Source organism: Lycium ferocissimum, unplaced genomic scaffold (genome assembly GCF_029784015.1).
Source record: "Lycium ferocissimum isolate CSIRO_LF1 unplaced genomic scaffold, AGI_CSIRO_Lferr_CH_V1 ctg11636, whole genome shotgun sequence".
Classification (NCBI taxonomy): domain Eukaryota; kingdom Viridiplantae; phylum Streptophyta; class Magnoliopsida; order Solanales; family Solanaceae; genus Lycium; species Lycium ferocissimum.
The window spans coordinates 5,626-19,003 of NW_026713928.1; the positions used below are offsets into that span (position 1 = coordinate 5,626).

General features: G+C 35.5%; 1 protein-coding gene across 5 annotated transcripts; it reads right to left on the reverse strand.

Moving 5' to 3' along the window:
- Window positions 1-7,161: 7,161 nt before the first annotated feature.
- Window positions 7,162-11,686, reverse strand: LOC132041766 (single-stranded DNA-binding protein WHY2, mitochondrial). 5 transcript variants are annotated; one of them, XM_059432457.1, is made up of 9 exons: window positions 11,641-11,686; window positions 11,479-11,555; window positions 9,876-9,991; window positions 9,678-9,778; window positions 9,496-9,588; window positions 8,673-8,767; window positions 8,432-8,505; window positions 8,075-8,163; window positions 7,162-7,336 (listed from the first exon to the last, which is right to left on the reverse strand). In XM_059432457.1, exons 2-9 carry the CDS (start codon window positions 11,511-11,513, stop codon window positions 7,220-7,222), a joined length of 720 nt encoding a protein of 239 aa, XP_059288440.1. In that variant the 5' UTR covers window positions 11,514-11,555; window positions 11,641-11,686; the 3' UTR covers window positions 7,162-7,219. The 5 variants fall into 5 exon arrangements, with proteins under 5 accessions (XP_059288440.1, XP_059288438.1, XP_059288437.1 ...); XM_059432455.1 differs by having other exon boundaries at window positions 11,479-11,565; window positions 11,641-11,666; XM_059432454.1 differs by lacking the exon at window positions 11,641-11,686 and having other exon boundaries at window positions 9,678-9,775; window positions 11,479-11,632.
- Between the last annotated feature and the right edge of the window lie 1,692 nt (window positions 11,687-13,378).

Below are 13,378 nucleotides of genomic sequence, written 5' to 3' on the forward strand. Positions count from 1 at the left end.
GGCGCTGTGTTCATGCCACATAGTCCCAGATTGTTTTGCAAGTAAAAGTATTCAGTTAGGATGGGCAAGCTATCGGTAAGGATTGGAAAACTCCATTTTCTTCACAGCCGGTCTCGAGTCATTACGGTTATCATGTGTGTGTACGGGTATGTCGGGGCCCTGTCCCGATTCATATGATTCAAGTGTTTACTCTTAGAGACTTTGCAGACAGTGTCCTGTGGTTAGTATGTTGAGATGTCATGCGTTGAGTAAAGCGACCATGTAGGCCGATATGTCAGTTTGACTTATTCGATTTTTGATTAATTGAGTATCGTTCGCAAATTTCTATGGTTTGACTGAAAGTACTTTATTATATGTCTAGTTTCATTATGTGAATGCCAGAGGGTTCGCTCAGCTCTAAGTAAGAGTTGGGTGCCCATCATGCCCTGATGAGATTGGGGTGTGACAAAGTGGTATCAGAGCAGTTCGTCCTAGGGGTTGTCTGCAAAGTCGTGTCTAGTAGAGTCTTGTTTATGGTGTGTTGTGCGCCACATTTGTAAACAGGAGGCTACAGGGCATTTAGGATAGTTACTTTTCTTTCATATCTAAGATTGTGCGATAGAGCCAAGCTATATAGGAAATGAGATTGCTTATACTAATCCTTGATTTTAGCAGAAGAATGGTATCGACAGAAGAAAGTGATTAATGATATTGAAAATAACAGAGGTAAGTCACTTCGTTGAGGCTACACTATCAGAATATGTAGTTATATGATAATGGATTGGTTGTCATAGAGGTAAGTCAGTGTTCGTACAACGGAGGAATTGATTAAATGTATCTCTTGATATAAGTTCAGTTATAAATTTGTGGACAAAACAAATTGAATGAATCAGTACAAAGGTAAGCAACGGTATGAAAGATGTATGTCGGGTAAGGTAACAATATATTAGTATGATTGAAATGTAAAGTTGAAGAATAAAAGAGAAAGTAAATAGGAAGGTATAACAAGGAAGATCGCTAAAGGATCAGGTACGTCTCGAGGTGTGATATATGAGGTAAGTTTCGACATCTTTATACTTTTACTTGAAATTGGGAACCCTGTGTGGCTGAGATATGTCGTGTATATATATTAGCCCTGTGAGGCATTGTTGGTATTTCTGCGTGCAGGTTTTGGATAGTAAGAAATATAGAGGAAACTCTGTCGAAATTTTCCTAGAATTTAAAGGAGATAAGATAGAAGCTTGTAATATGTCCAAACGGGAAAGGATGTTATGTAAAAAGTAATGGCAGGACAGGATTAAGTTCGGAGTATCGTTGACAACTACAAGAGATGAGTTAAATGTGTTGACTTGATAGTAATGGTAGCTATAAGATCGACATTGATATGGTAAAGAGAAATGCTCGAGTAAATTAGGAAGACATGTAGTACTTTGCATGACATAGAAGAGAAAGGGTAACTCCAATAGAGTGTGATATTGAAGTATTGATTGGATGGATAAGCATAAGTAAAATACGATAAGTCTATTAGCAAAATAAAGTAACAGCATGACAGGGGTACGAAATACGAAGGGTTATAGCGAATGTGAATACATTGGTAAGACGACTTATGTGGTAAGTGTAAATGGGCTGATCAGAAAAAGTAACAGGTTAAATATGCTTACTTCACGAGGTTTATTCTATTTTATAAGCAGGCTTGCGAATGAGAGCAAGAAGTGGCACTCTATAGAGTTGATTACGAACAGGATATAATGAGAACGTAGCAAGAACTGTAACACAAAGTAAGTAAAGTATAGCAAGGAAACGACTAAAGAGGTGACATGTTTTATATGAATTAAGAGTGAATGCAAGTGTGAAACCAATAAGCGAGCCATGGGGCAGTAGATAAGGAAGCTTATAAGACCTTGTTAGGGGAAAGTCCAGCATAGAGGTTTCGCCATGACAGAAATGATAGCAGGCAAAAGGAAAAAGGAAGCCTACTCGAAAAGAAATTAGAGCATAGTGGTATGGCAAAGTAGTAGCAGTTTGTGATTTATATAATCGAGTTCACGAGTGATATCTTTGGTTGGAAGCAAAAGACCAAGACTACGGAAAGATGAGCAACGAAATAGAACGATTGTTAGGAAAAAGGGATCAACATAATAAGGATGAGAGGGGATGATCAGAATGAACAGAATAAGTTTTGGGAAGCAAAAAAAAAATGGATTGTATAGAAGTAATATATTCTAAGGGACAAGGCGGTACTGAGTTAAGAATAGGGTTCCTTGTGCGAGGAATGAAGGATTGATTATAAAACGGGAGATAATATGATAAATTGCGGAGGAAAGAATGTAAAGGAATAAGTATGGGTATAAAAAATAAAAAAATAAAAAAGGAGATATGCGAAGTACGCGTGCTTAAGAAGTAGTCATATTATGAGAAAAGAAAGAGGCATCTCCTACGAATATCCTATACCAAGACAGAATGAGTAAAGTATATAAAGGAATAAGTTGGAAAGAAAAATGTGGTCATGAGTTATGAGTTTACCGTATGATGATAAAGCCATAAAGCAAGGCTATCATCAACGACAAACACGAGATGATTATGATTTGGTTTTGGAATTAATGTTGAGTGCAACACAAGATTAGAAGAGTATGAGGCATAAGAGGTATTAGTTACGCATAAGACTTAGATCCTTGAAAACAAAGATAGCGGGTTTAAAGGAAAATGCATTTACGGTTGCTATAAGTCGATTACGAGAAAGATAGGAATAACTTGAGATTGGGAGAAAAAGGAAAAATGACGCTATAAGTGAACTCTGAGTATTGAAGAATGGAATAAGTGACATTACATGGATGGTACGGATAGCTATACATACTACTATTTCTAGTATCCATATGGGACAGAAGTCGTTAGTTGGAGCGGATGTAGACATTGACTCATAACTAACGGTTGAGCTAAGTAAAATACATACTTGTTTGGATTGCTATGTTGGTTATATTACTTGATCACAAAATTGCAAGATGAGTATGGTAAGACTTCACACATGAATTACTGTAGCTATAAATTATGGGAAATGGCATGAATATGATTCAGTATAATAAGGGAATTGAGGAAAGGGATACATGAATTCAAGATTGGAAGTGAGGAAACGGATTTTAGAATGGTATAAGTAAGACCCTTAAAGGGGGGAAGCGAGTAAGGAAAATACAAGTGTAGAGATTGAAACGATGAATCCTAAGATGTGACAGATATAGACTCTAAAACAAAAGGTGAGAGTTACGTGGAAATGAGTCCAATAGCTAGTAAATAAATGAACAAGAATCGAGCGGGTATCTGAGACTGTAATGAAAATCATTTGTGAAGGCCTTGGACAACATGACATTGAGGGCAAATAACTCAAGGAATATTGTAAAAGATAGTGATGTTATCTTTGGAATAGAGGCAAAGGAATTGACAGTAGAGTTGTTTGTTAATGATGTTGCGATCTATAAGTGACAAATAAGAAGGGACATAAAGTTTTCTATAGTAGAATATAAGATGTGATAATCTAGGGGCAATAAAGGAAATAAAAAAGTATGACGAGATAAGTTACAACAGCTAGACAAAAAAGTTTTGGTATGTATGAGATACGTAAAGTAGAATGAACCAAAGGAAGGGAAGTTTACGAATAAAATTAGATGTTTATACACGAATCACACAAGAACGGTTATGTAACCTGCAAGTATTTACATGTCTTGAATGAAACCAATTGGGTACTTAAAAAGAGGAGTAAGAGGTAAGCAAGAATAGTGTGTTTGTGATATAAGTTAAGTTGAGGGAAAATATATGGTAAATTGAGTCGAAATGTTGAGTTGGAATTATCATTAAGGACAAATAGGACAATTACTCTGAATATGATATAAGTATATGTTATATGTTTCCTACGATAGCCCTGGGGTGTGTTAGATTACTTACGAATTCGATAGGATCATCAAATAAAGGGGGTTTTACCAGAAGAATATTACGCCTTGGAACTTTCATTTTCGTATCATTGTGGTTATAGCAAATTTCCAACAGTTTACCAGAGGATTATGAAATTCTCGAAAATTATGAAGCCTTTAATGAGTCGACGAGGGACACCTACGACAGGACATCTCAGATTGAATTTATCTAGACTCTCTGGTCATTGTGAATCAATACCATTTTCATGGTCGCTATCGAAGAAAGGAAGTGGGAGAGATTGGCAAACCATGTGAGACTTAATACTATTATTGAGCAAGAAAAAGGATCGACGAGTCCGAGTATCAAGGAGGATCATATCAGGAACAAAGCCACAACAACCCGAAGAACTAGGTCCAGAACTGAAGATGTTTTAGGTCCTTAGGTTGTTGAGTCTTTGCTCTTTTGTGCTTAAACTGTAAACCTACTCTTCCATAAAAAGAAGTTGTTTGTAGGTGTTCTAAGTTCTCAAGGTTGCTTCCACAAGCTCTTGAGTGGTACACCAGGCTAGAGTTGGCTTAGTTGTATTAGTCTGGGACTAGAGTTAGTCACTGTGCTGAAATTCTCAAAGGATGCCTTTGAGTGGTACACTAGACTAGGGTGAGTCTAGGTGTATAAGTGTGCTTGGCTACGGGTAGTCAAGTGTGAGGGTTGCATAAGCGTTATTATAAGAGTGAGGGATTATGGGAGTTAATTCGTAGCTTACGATAGAGTTGTAACCTGATTTGCTCCGTTAGTTGAGTTGAAATCCTACTGGAGTAGGTCGTGGTTTTTAATCCCTTGAGCAAGGAGTTTTACGTAAAAATCTTGTGTGGATTCTTGTCTTGCAAGATTGCATAAGGGAACTATATACACAACGGTGTCCATATATATCTTGTTTGGTGGACGCACGGCTGCAATGATTAGATTTTTTAATCTCAAATAAGATATATTTTATCTTTCAATTAAAATTAAATTCAACTTTTTTTTTAATCTCTATTCAATATCTTTCAAATCAATTCAAAATTTTAAAATTCAAAATAGTACATCCTTCCCCCACAGTGATACTGTAACAATTGTTATCCAAAAGAATGCAAACATATATGTTTACGATTATCATTTTTGAATTGCACGTCACTTTTATGTGGAAGATTACTATAATTAGCTAAAATTTGGGTTGATTTGGTTTAAAGTTAAAAAATAGTACATGCTTTTCCCCTCTACTTACGTGCGGATCCTCAAGATAGTAAAAAACATCTTTTAAATGTTGAAACTATAATCTACTTATAATAATTTAGTCTCACTATATTTGTTGAAATTTTTTTGAATTAATATTTCATTCGAAAGTGTTTTTCTATTATTCTTTGTTGAAAATTTATGAGAACTCCATCATGTGTCAAACTCTAGATCAAACTACTGTTTAAATTTAAAGAAAATGCTGATTTTAGCTTTATCTTTAACTAATTTAAATTTGAAAACTAATATTGTTATTACATTATCTATTAAACGATACTTCAATTCAAAGTCATACAGGACAGAGCCCTATAAATCTTGATAATATCTGTTTTTAAATAGTTAGCTTTAAATTCAAATTTGAATCTTTATCTTTCAATTATCAACTCAAAATTTTTATTATTTTTATTAATTTTGTCTTAGTTCTCATTAACTTTGTCTTAAAATTGGAAAGTGGCTTGTTATTAGCTTGCACTTGACTTAACCACATTGCTTGCACCGCTCCTATTTTATGTGTATATATATATACACACACATATAGATATATAGATATCATGCTCAACTTTTCTAAAATTTGTTTAAAGGATTCTATTTTGGGTGGAAAACAAAAATCAAAACACAAATTTAAAGGATTCTATTTTGGATGGAAAACAAAAATCAAAACAAAAATATTGGCTCGATTAGAACTAGGCATAAACCATTTTGTGTATTTTTTCTAGATTTACTTATTTCAAATAGGGCAGCCCGATGCACTAAGCTCCCGATTTGCGCGTGGTTCGGGGAAGGAAAATGATTTTTATTAAAGAATAACCAAGCTCGAATTCAAAGATAACCAAGCTCAAATCTGAAATGTTCATCTTTTACTTCAAGTTCAAATCTAAAATTTTACCCAAAACCACCTTAAATCTTCTCCAAACTCCCTCCAATTTGAGACTTAGACTCCTCAAAAGATCCCCACCAAAACCCAATAACATCTACTTGAAATAAATTACTCCTTCATAAAACCTATTTTTCAAGCTTGAAGCTCAAGCTTCAACAATGGCTATAGTCAAGCTCAAATCTGAAATTTTTCCACAAAACCACCTTAAATCTTCTCCAAATTCTCTAAAATGTGTGATTTAAACTCCTCAAAAGATCCTCAACAAAACTCAATAACATCCCCTTAAATGAATCACATTTCGAAAACTCATTTGTTTCAAGCTTGAAGCTCAAGCTCCAACAATGGCTCTCAATGGAGTGTATTTCAGATGTAGGGGAAAAAATGTGGGAGTGAGTTAAGAGAGAAAAATATAATTTTATATTTTTTTACAAGGTAAAAGATATAATTTTAGATTTTTATTTTATTATTTTTTTTACTTTTGATCAAAATTTATTTTTTAAAAACTTGAGAGCTGGATTGGAAGCTCGGATAAGCTATCAATTTTTTAAATGAGTGGATGGAAATATATACTTATTTTAAAACATGGGGGCTGATTTTGACGCTCTAATGACTTCTGAGCACTAAATTAGTGAAGGGGTCCTCGCACCTAATAAAACAAACTCGGGGTCTTGATCTACTCGTAGAGAATAGAAGTAGGTCTCCATCAATTGCACTATGAATAGACATGGTACATCACCTATTCAAGCTACTGCAGTTCGAGCTCGTTTATACATATTGCTGTGTCACAGGCTGGTCTGGAGCTCTCAATTCATCATTATTTGCTCCATTTTAACAGAATGTGATTGTTTGATCTACACTACATAAGATGTACTCTCCAAATCTTCAACTCTGAAAGTACATTTTGAAGTCTAGAGCAATACGACACAATCAACCTGTGATGCAAGAAAAACAGATGCTTCTTAAGTTTACATTGCAAACCAAAAAGAAAAGAACAAGGCCAACAAGTTCCTTTCACAACCAATATGTTTTTGAGTCTTTCTGAAAAGTTAGCTAATACATATATGATCAGGTGGTTATTCTCTCCGACATTTTCTCTTTTGATAGAATCTAAAAGAAGAAGATAGCTCAATCTAAAAGGAGAAGATAGCTCATCTTGGAATGAGACTAGTACTACACAATAAACATAGTCGCTCATCTATCCCACTCCGCCTCCATAAGATGTGGAACCACTTTTGAGGGACTTTGAGAGATGCTTTCTGAAGGCCGATTAGTGAAGCGATCCCATCCCATAATGTGAGGCAATGCAAACTACATTGGAAGACGAAAATTATAAACGGACAATGAGTACCACAGCCAAAAAGTCAAAATGAAGCGGCAAATCATTGGAGAAATATTTGTACAAGGCACACAACAGTATAGTAAGTTTTACTTGATGATTACTTTGTACAGCAATGTAACTGCAGGTACACATATTGTAAGCACTAAGCAATTTAATCATTTTTTCATGAAAATGAAATTATTAGACGAAGGGCTAAACATGCCTGTGTACAACATGTATACCAAAATTCAAAAGGAACCTCGTGGGTGCACAAAAAAGAAATAACACTAAGCAGTTTAATCTTACAAGTCAGAGATTAGAATAATATAGAAAGGAAGCTAAAAATAGACTAATCCTAAAAAAAAAAAAAAAAAAAAAACTTTGTTCGAAAATTTAGTTTTGAGAATATGGTTGCAAATTCTAGTAACAACTGCATTCACTCCAATGACATCTATTGCCAAATTTAAAAGATTGTATGCTTTTCCATTTCCTGCTAAAGGTTAAACGTTTTGTTATAAACAATACAATCAATAGATATTGGACGTTCTGACAACCAGTTTTACTTCTTTCTCACAGCTCCATTACCTGATATAAAATGTTCATCCACCATCAATTAGATTTCACTAACGAAGTCAGAGCTAGGATAAGAAAAGGCAACAGAAGCATCTCAAAGTAATTAAATGGAAGCATAATTTCTTTCACAACAGAAACATATTAGAAGAACGTACACTGAAAGCCGTTCGCATAACAGCAAACTCAGCAGTAGTAACAGGAACAGTAAACCGATCATTGGTTTTGAGATTATTGTTGACGACACCTGCATAAAGGACAAAAACCAAATGTTGGAATTAGTTATGAGCATTAATAACATGGATTGCCAAATCATGAAACACACCCAGAAGCCATACAGGAAAAGGATAAAACATATCTATAATTTTTTTTGACATGTAGCGAAAATGGTTACTTTAAGCATATCATCGATCCTTAACATGGACAGCTATCCATTACAAAATACATTGTGATGCATCTTATGGGTTGAAAGCAAAATTTTATAAAAAAAGGTGAACATATACAGTGATACTTACTCAATGAAACGAAATAACCACTGCCATCAGCATTTGGCTTAATTGACAAGCTCTTTCTAACTTGACCAGCATTACTGTAACATATAACCTCTGCTTAGATATACAGGAAAATGGTTGGAATAAAGAGAAACTAATAACAAGTAGGACACAAGGATTCTGTACTAAAAAGAGTGTGTGTGTGTGTGTGTGTGTGTGTACACTAAAGACAGTCCTTAGCCAAGAACTGTATGAGCAAATCAACCTTGACAGCATTGAAGGATCATGAAAGAATTCACAAGAATCTCTGTTCCCCATACTTATCAATGATCCAACCTCTGTTGCTGATAAAGCAAACAACTGCAATATGTTGATTCAGAGATCAGATACGTGCAAGAAGAAAGAGCAAGAGAGTGTGGTGCAACAAACATAGAGATGGATATTTATTTATAAGTAGCATACAGATGGACATTTAAAAAAGACGGACTTATAGATGACTAATATCTCTAAAGAAAAACCAAGCAGCAAAACAACATTAACAAGAAATTTACATGCAATTTCTTCACCTAGTTGTCAAAGTAGCACCTCTCAAGCTTATTATAAACCTATAAGTTAGTGGCTCATACAAGACCAAGTACTAAGCATCTGAACATGACCAATCAACCCTCTCTCATAAGCTTAGGACTCTGCTCATATACCATGAAAGAAGAATAAAAACTTTGCAGCCTTGAAGAGAATTAAAAGCCGATAGGAACTCCCTAAAAGAAGAAAATAATATCTCAGTTTGTTTCAGCACTCATTAGAGAGAATGGAAGACTGTTGACTGGGAGGAACTATTGAGGATGAAAAGGAAATAAGTTGCTCATCTCTAGTCTTTGCAAGCTAGGCACCAGTGGATGTTCTTTTTTTTTTTTTTCTTTTTTTTTTAAATTCTCATAAATATAGAAAAATTCACAGCTGTAACACTTCTGAGAATCCGTAAACATCTGTGATGCGAAAAGATTTTCTGGGACAAATAAAAATCTAAACTTGTTTCCTGTTATGCCGGTGGTGCTCAATTATAAGAGAGAACCACATAAGCACATTACCTGCCTCCTTTCCCAGTCATATTTGCGCTCACCAATAGATGGCCAGAATGTCAACATAATGACACCACGACGATTGAGTTTAACACCTCCAGACTATAATAAGAAGAATGGATGAGTGGAAGCATAATTTGATAGGCAACTCCAGTTTGTAATTCTATTTAAAAAGGTAACAAAGATCATACTTCCAGTTTATTAAATGTGGGCATCCTAGGTTCAGCAGAAAGTGCTGCTTTGCCTTTAAATACTGAGTAGGGAGCAAACACGCGACCTGTCAATTTTCCTGCTGTCAAGAAATAAGGGGAAAATAGCATCAAGATTACCACCGACTATTGTAAATATCACATAGAGACTTCATAAATATCTGAAAAAATTCTTCATACCATCAGCCGCAACATTCTGTCTAACACTAGAAAAATCTGCAGAAGTGTTGATGGCACGCTGCCAAATAGAATCTTTGACACCCTCTCCAGCCAATTTCTTATGCAACAACTGATTCCTATTGTTTAGAGAGAAAAGCTTCACATTAGAAAGGTTATTTTTTTATTAGTAACTTTATGTTTAAAAAAAATTATTCGCACTCTGCATGTTAAGCAGTTTTCTATTTTGTTAAAGGTAATTTATCGAGCATCCAGCATCAAGAAGTGCTGTAGGAATATTTACAGAGAGAGCATCACTGCTGCATGTGTAAAGAACTCAAAATGTCTAATACGTTGCTATGGAATATGTTGCAATAGCCATTTTACAGCAAAATAAAAAACAACAGTAAAGAGATACATCTGTATTTAGTGCTAATTGCAATAGCCACCAGCACTGCAGCAAACTCCAAAGTCGGCTTTAGAACTATCTAATTTACTCCAATAATTGTGGAAATGAGATCCCAGATTTGCTTGGTGAATGGGCAATGGATGAAAAGGTGGTTAATGTCCTCACTGTGCCTTTCACACAGTGAGCATTGCTACACATACTGACCCTTCTTATTTGAAGATAATCTTTAGTTAAACATGCTAAGCAGTTAATCTTATGGCGGGGTCCTTAAGCCAATTCATCTGTTTTCATGAGAATTTATGTTCATTCATAACATAACATGGAAATGGGGTCCTAAGTAGTTTTAAGTATGGTTGACTTACTTCATTCTACTCTTGGTTTATTTATCCTCTCTTTACCCCCCTGTTTGGATGGTTGTTTCCCGCGGTTCATTGATGTATGGTTTTCTATGAAACCATGTTTGTATCCGTTGTTCTTAAAATAATGTGGTATGGTGTTGTAAACCCGTGGTTATATAACCATGAAAAAGTTCAATTTTTGTAACCACGGATTTGGTGATTTTTGCGTGGTTACGTATTTCATTTCTCTATTATACCCCATGCCCCGCCCCCACCCCATGCCCACCCTACCACCCACTACCCCCACCCTCATCCCACAATCACCCACCCCTCCACCACCCCCACCACCCACCCAGCGACCACCTCCACCCACCACCTACTTATTTTTTAAAGTTCCGATTTTATCATTTACCTGAGTATTATTGATATATATAAACTAAATTCTAATTAAGAGTTAAGGGTATTTTAGTAATCTTACAAGTTATTATACAGTAAAACCAAACAATACAAATTTTATTAAACCACAACAAAGATACAGCCTATCCAAACATTGTGTTCATTAATACAGTACAATACAATACAACACCATACTGTACCATACCATATTGTACATTAATGTACCATACCATACAGTACATTAAAATTTGAGAGTAAGCAACAGTAGAGGGAGATTCAAGGTTGAGTTGGGGTCCTATTTTTCCCAGTAGAACGGAAATGACAAGAACCATTTTGTTGGTTTGAACTAGGAGATGATGATTTCTACTAAAGGGTCAAGTGCATTTTCCCCAGTTATTATTATACATGTAAAATAAAGGGCAAAAGAGCAACTAGGGTTTAAACGAAAAACGTGACAAGAGAGAGCAGGGTTTAAGCAGAGAACCTTAAAGGGTGCAGAATCCGAGTGGGTTTAAACATCGCCGTAAGATAAGGTGCGACTGCTGCTTCTTCCTCTTTCCACTGACAAATGCTTTCAAATGAAATCATCTAAATATTCCTAAATTCAGAATGCCTATTTAATAATTATTGGATTAATTACACTTACCTCCCTGCCATTTATCCTTTGTTTCCATGACCTCAACTCCAATTCAAAACAATCACTATTATTAGGTTGAAAATCATTTTAGTGCTCCAACTTTACTTTTAAAGACCTCCCAACATTAAACAATCGACATTCATCCTTGTGAAATGAAATTTTATTAAATTTAAATAAGCAGGAAATTCGGGTTATATCAAAATTAGAGACATATTAGTCCAAATAAATATTGTAGACTAATATGATTGGATTAGTTATTTAAGTTCAATGGACATGGATAGTCCAATTTTGTTGGATTAGTCTAATGATTTGGGCTACAAATGATAAGCCCATTTTGTTAAGCCCAAGATGACGTCTTATTCAAAAGGCCCAGTTTGGTACCACGTGTCAAATGACATGGCGCGCCATGTCAAACGAAGGAGCCAATAAGATCATGCCACGTGTCAAAATGATGCAGCATGCCTAGTCAAATCAAAAGCCAATGAAGGTGTGCCACGTGTACAAGTGACATGTTTCGGTCAATCAAATATGGTCATGTCACTTCATTATGATTGGTCGGAAAGGGGTTGTCCTTATCACAACTCCTCCATCCTACAACTATAAGTAGGGGTCTCATAATTCAGAAAAAAGGACTGAAATTCGAATAAGAAGCCAGAGGGAGCTCGTGGATCAAACGCTATAAGTTTTCTACTAGCTGCAAGCATTCAAGCACTCCTCTACAAGTTTCAAATACCCGAAGATCAAGAACGAAGCTAAATCATTTAGCAAGGTGTTCAAGATCAAAGTCAATGAAGACAAATCAAATACCAAGGCGTTTAAGATCAATTTCATTTGTTCGTGGGAGAATTATTGTTCTTGGCAGCCATTAAACTGTTCGCGCCGAATCAATTCAAATCAAAATCAAATCCATATTCAAGATCAACCTTCAGGCTCTTGAATTCAAATATAAGTTAAGATCAACACCACCAAATTCAAGATCAAGCTCAAAAGCCCTTGAATTCAAGTACAAGTCAAGATCAAATCCATCAAGTTCAAGATCAAGCTCAAAAGCCCTTGAATTTATATTTGTAAAGAAGAATTAGAGGAATCATAGAGATTGTAACACTCATCATATTTGAAATCAAATACTACGATTTTTGCCATATTTTTCTGTCTTGATTATTATTTTCTCGACGCGAATTTTATTGTCTAAAAATTCTGCACGCCCAGTGGGACAATCTCTACCTCTCATCTCTTCCTTTAAAAATTGAAGAACATCAAAATGACTCAGATGTAGATCAACACCAAATCCGACGCTATTGCGGCTGCTCACTCTAAAAGTGGATTGGAAGTTTCCATGGAGATTATTGATCAAATCATAAGGAGCAAAATCAAAATGCCACTACAACAAGTGCTTCAAGTACCATCAAAGTTAAGTCATGTTTCGGGTTCATCACCTCCGAAAGGAGTGTTATCCTCTTCCCGCATGCTAGAAGAAGGAAATAATATTGCTGAGGTGGTCGAAAGAACTTTGGCTCAACTTAATCTGCCACAAGAACGCTATTGTAAGTCCAATAATCCCTTCATGAAAGAAGATGATAATGTCCTAAATGCTGGATATGCCCCAATTTCCTATCAAAAAGCTCTCCAGTCCAAGCTCTATTCAAGTAGTTATTTATATCATTCTTGATCCTCCATGATGGTCGTGCAAGCAATGATGATTGACGCTTCCACCGTAGAAGAACAACTTGCAAGTTTGACTAAAGTA

Coding starts and splice junctions, on each gene's coding strand:
- LOC132041766 (XM_059432453.1), bottom strand. CDS start 11,582: ATGATTTCATTTGAAAGCATTTGTCAGTGGAAAGAGGAAGAAGCAGCA. Junction 9,779..9,875: donor ACAGAATGTTGCGGCTGATG/GTATGAAGAATT, acceptor ATTTCTTGACAG/CAGGAAAATTGACAGGTCGC. Junction 9,589..9,677: donor CCACATTTAATAAACTGGAA/GTATGATCTTTG, acceptor TTCTTATTATAG/TCTGGAGGTGTTAAACTCAA.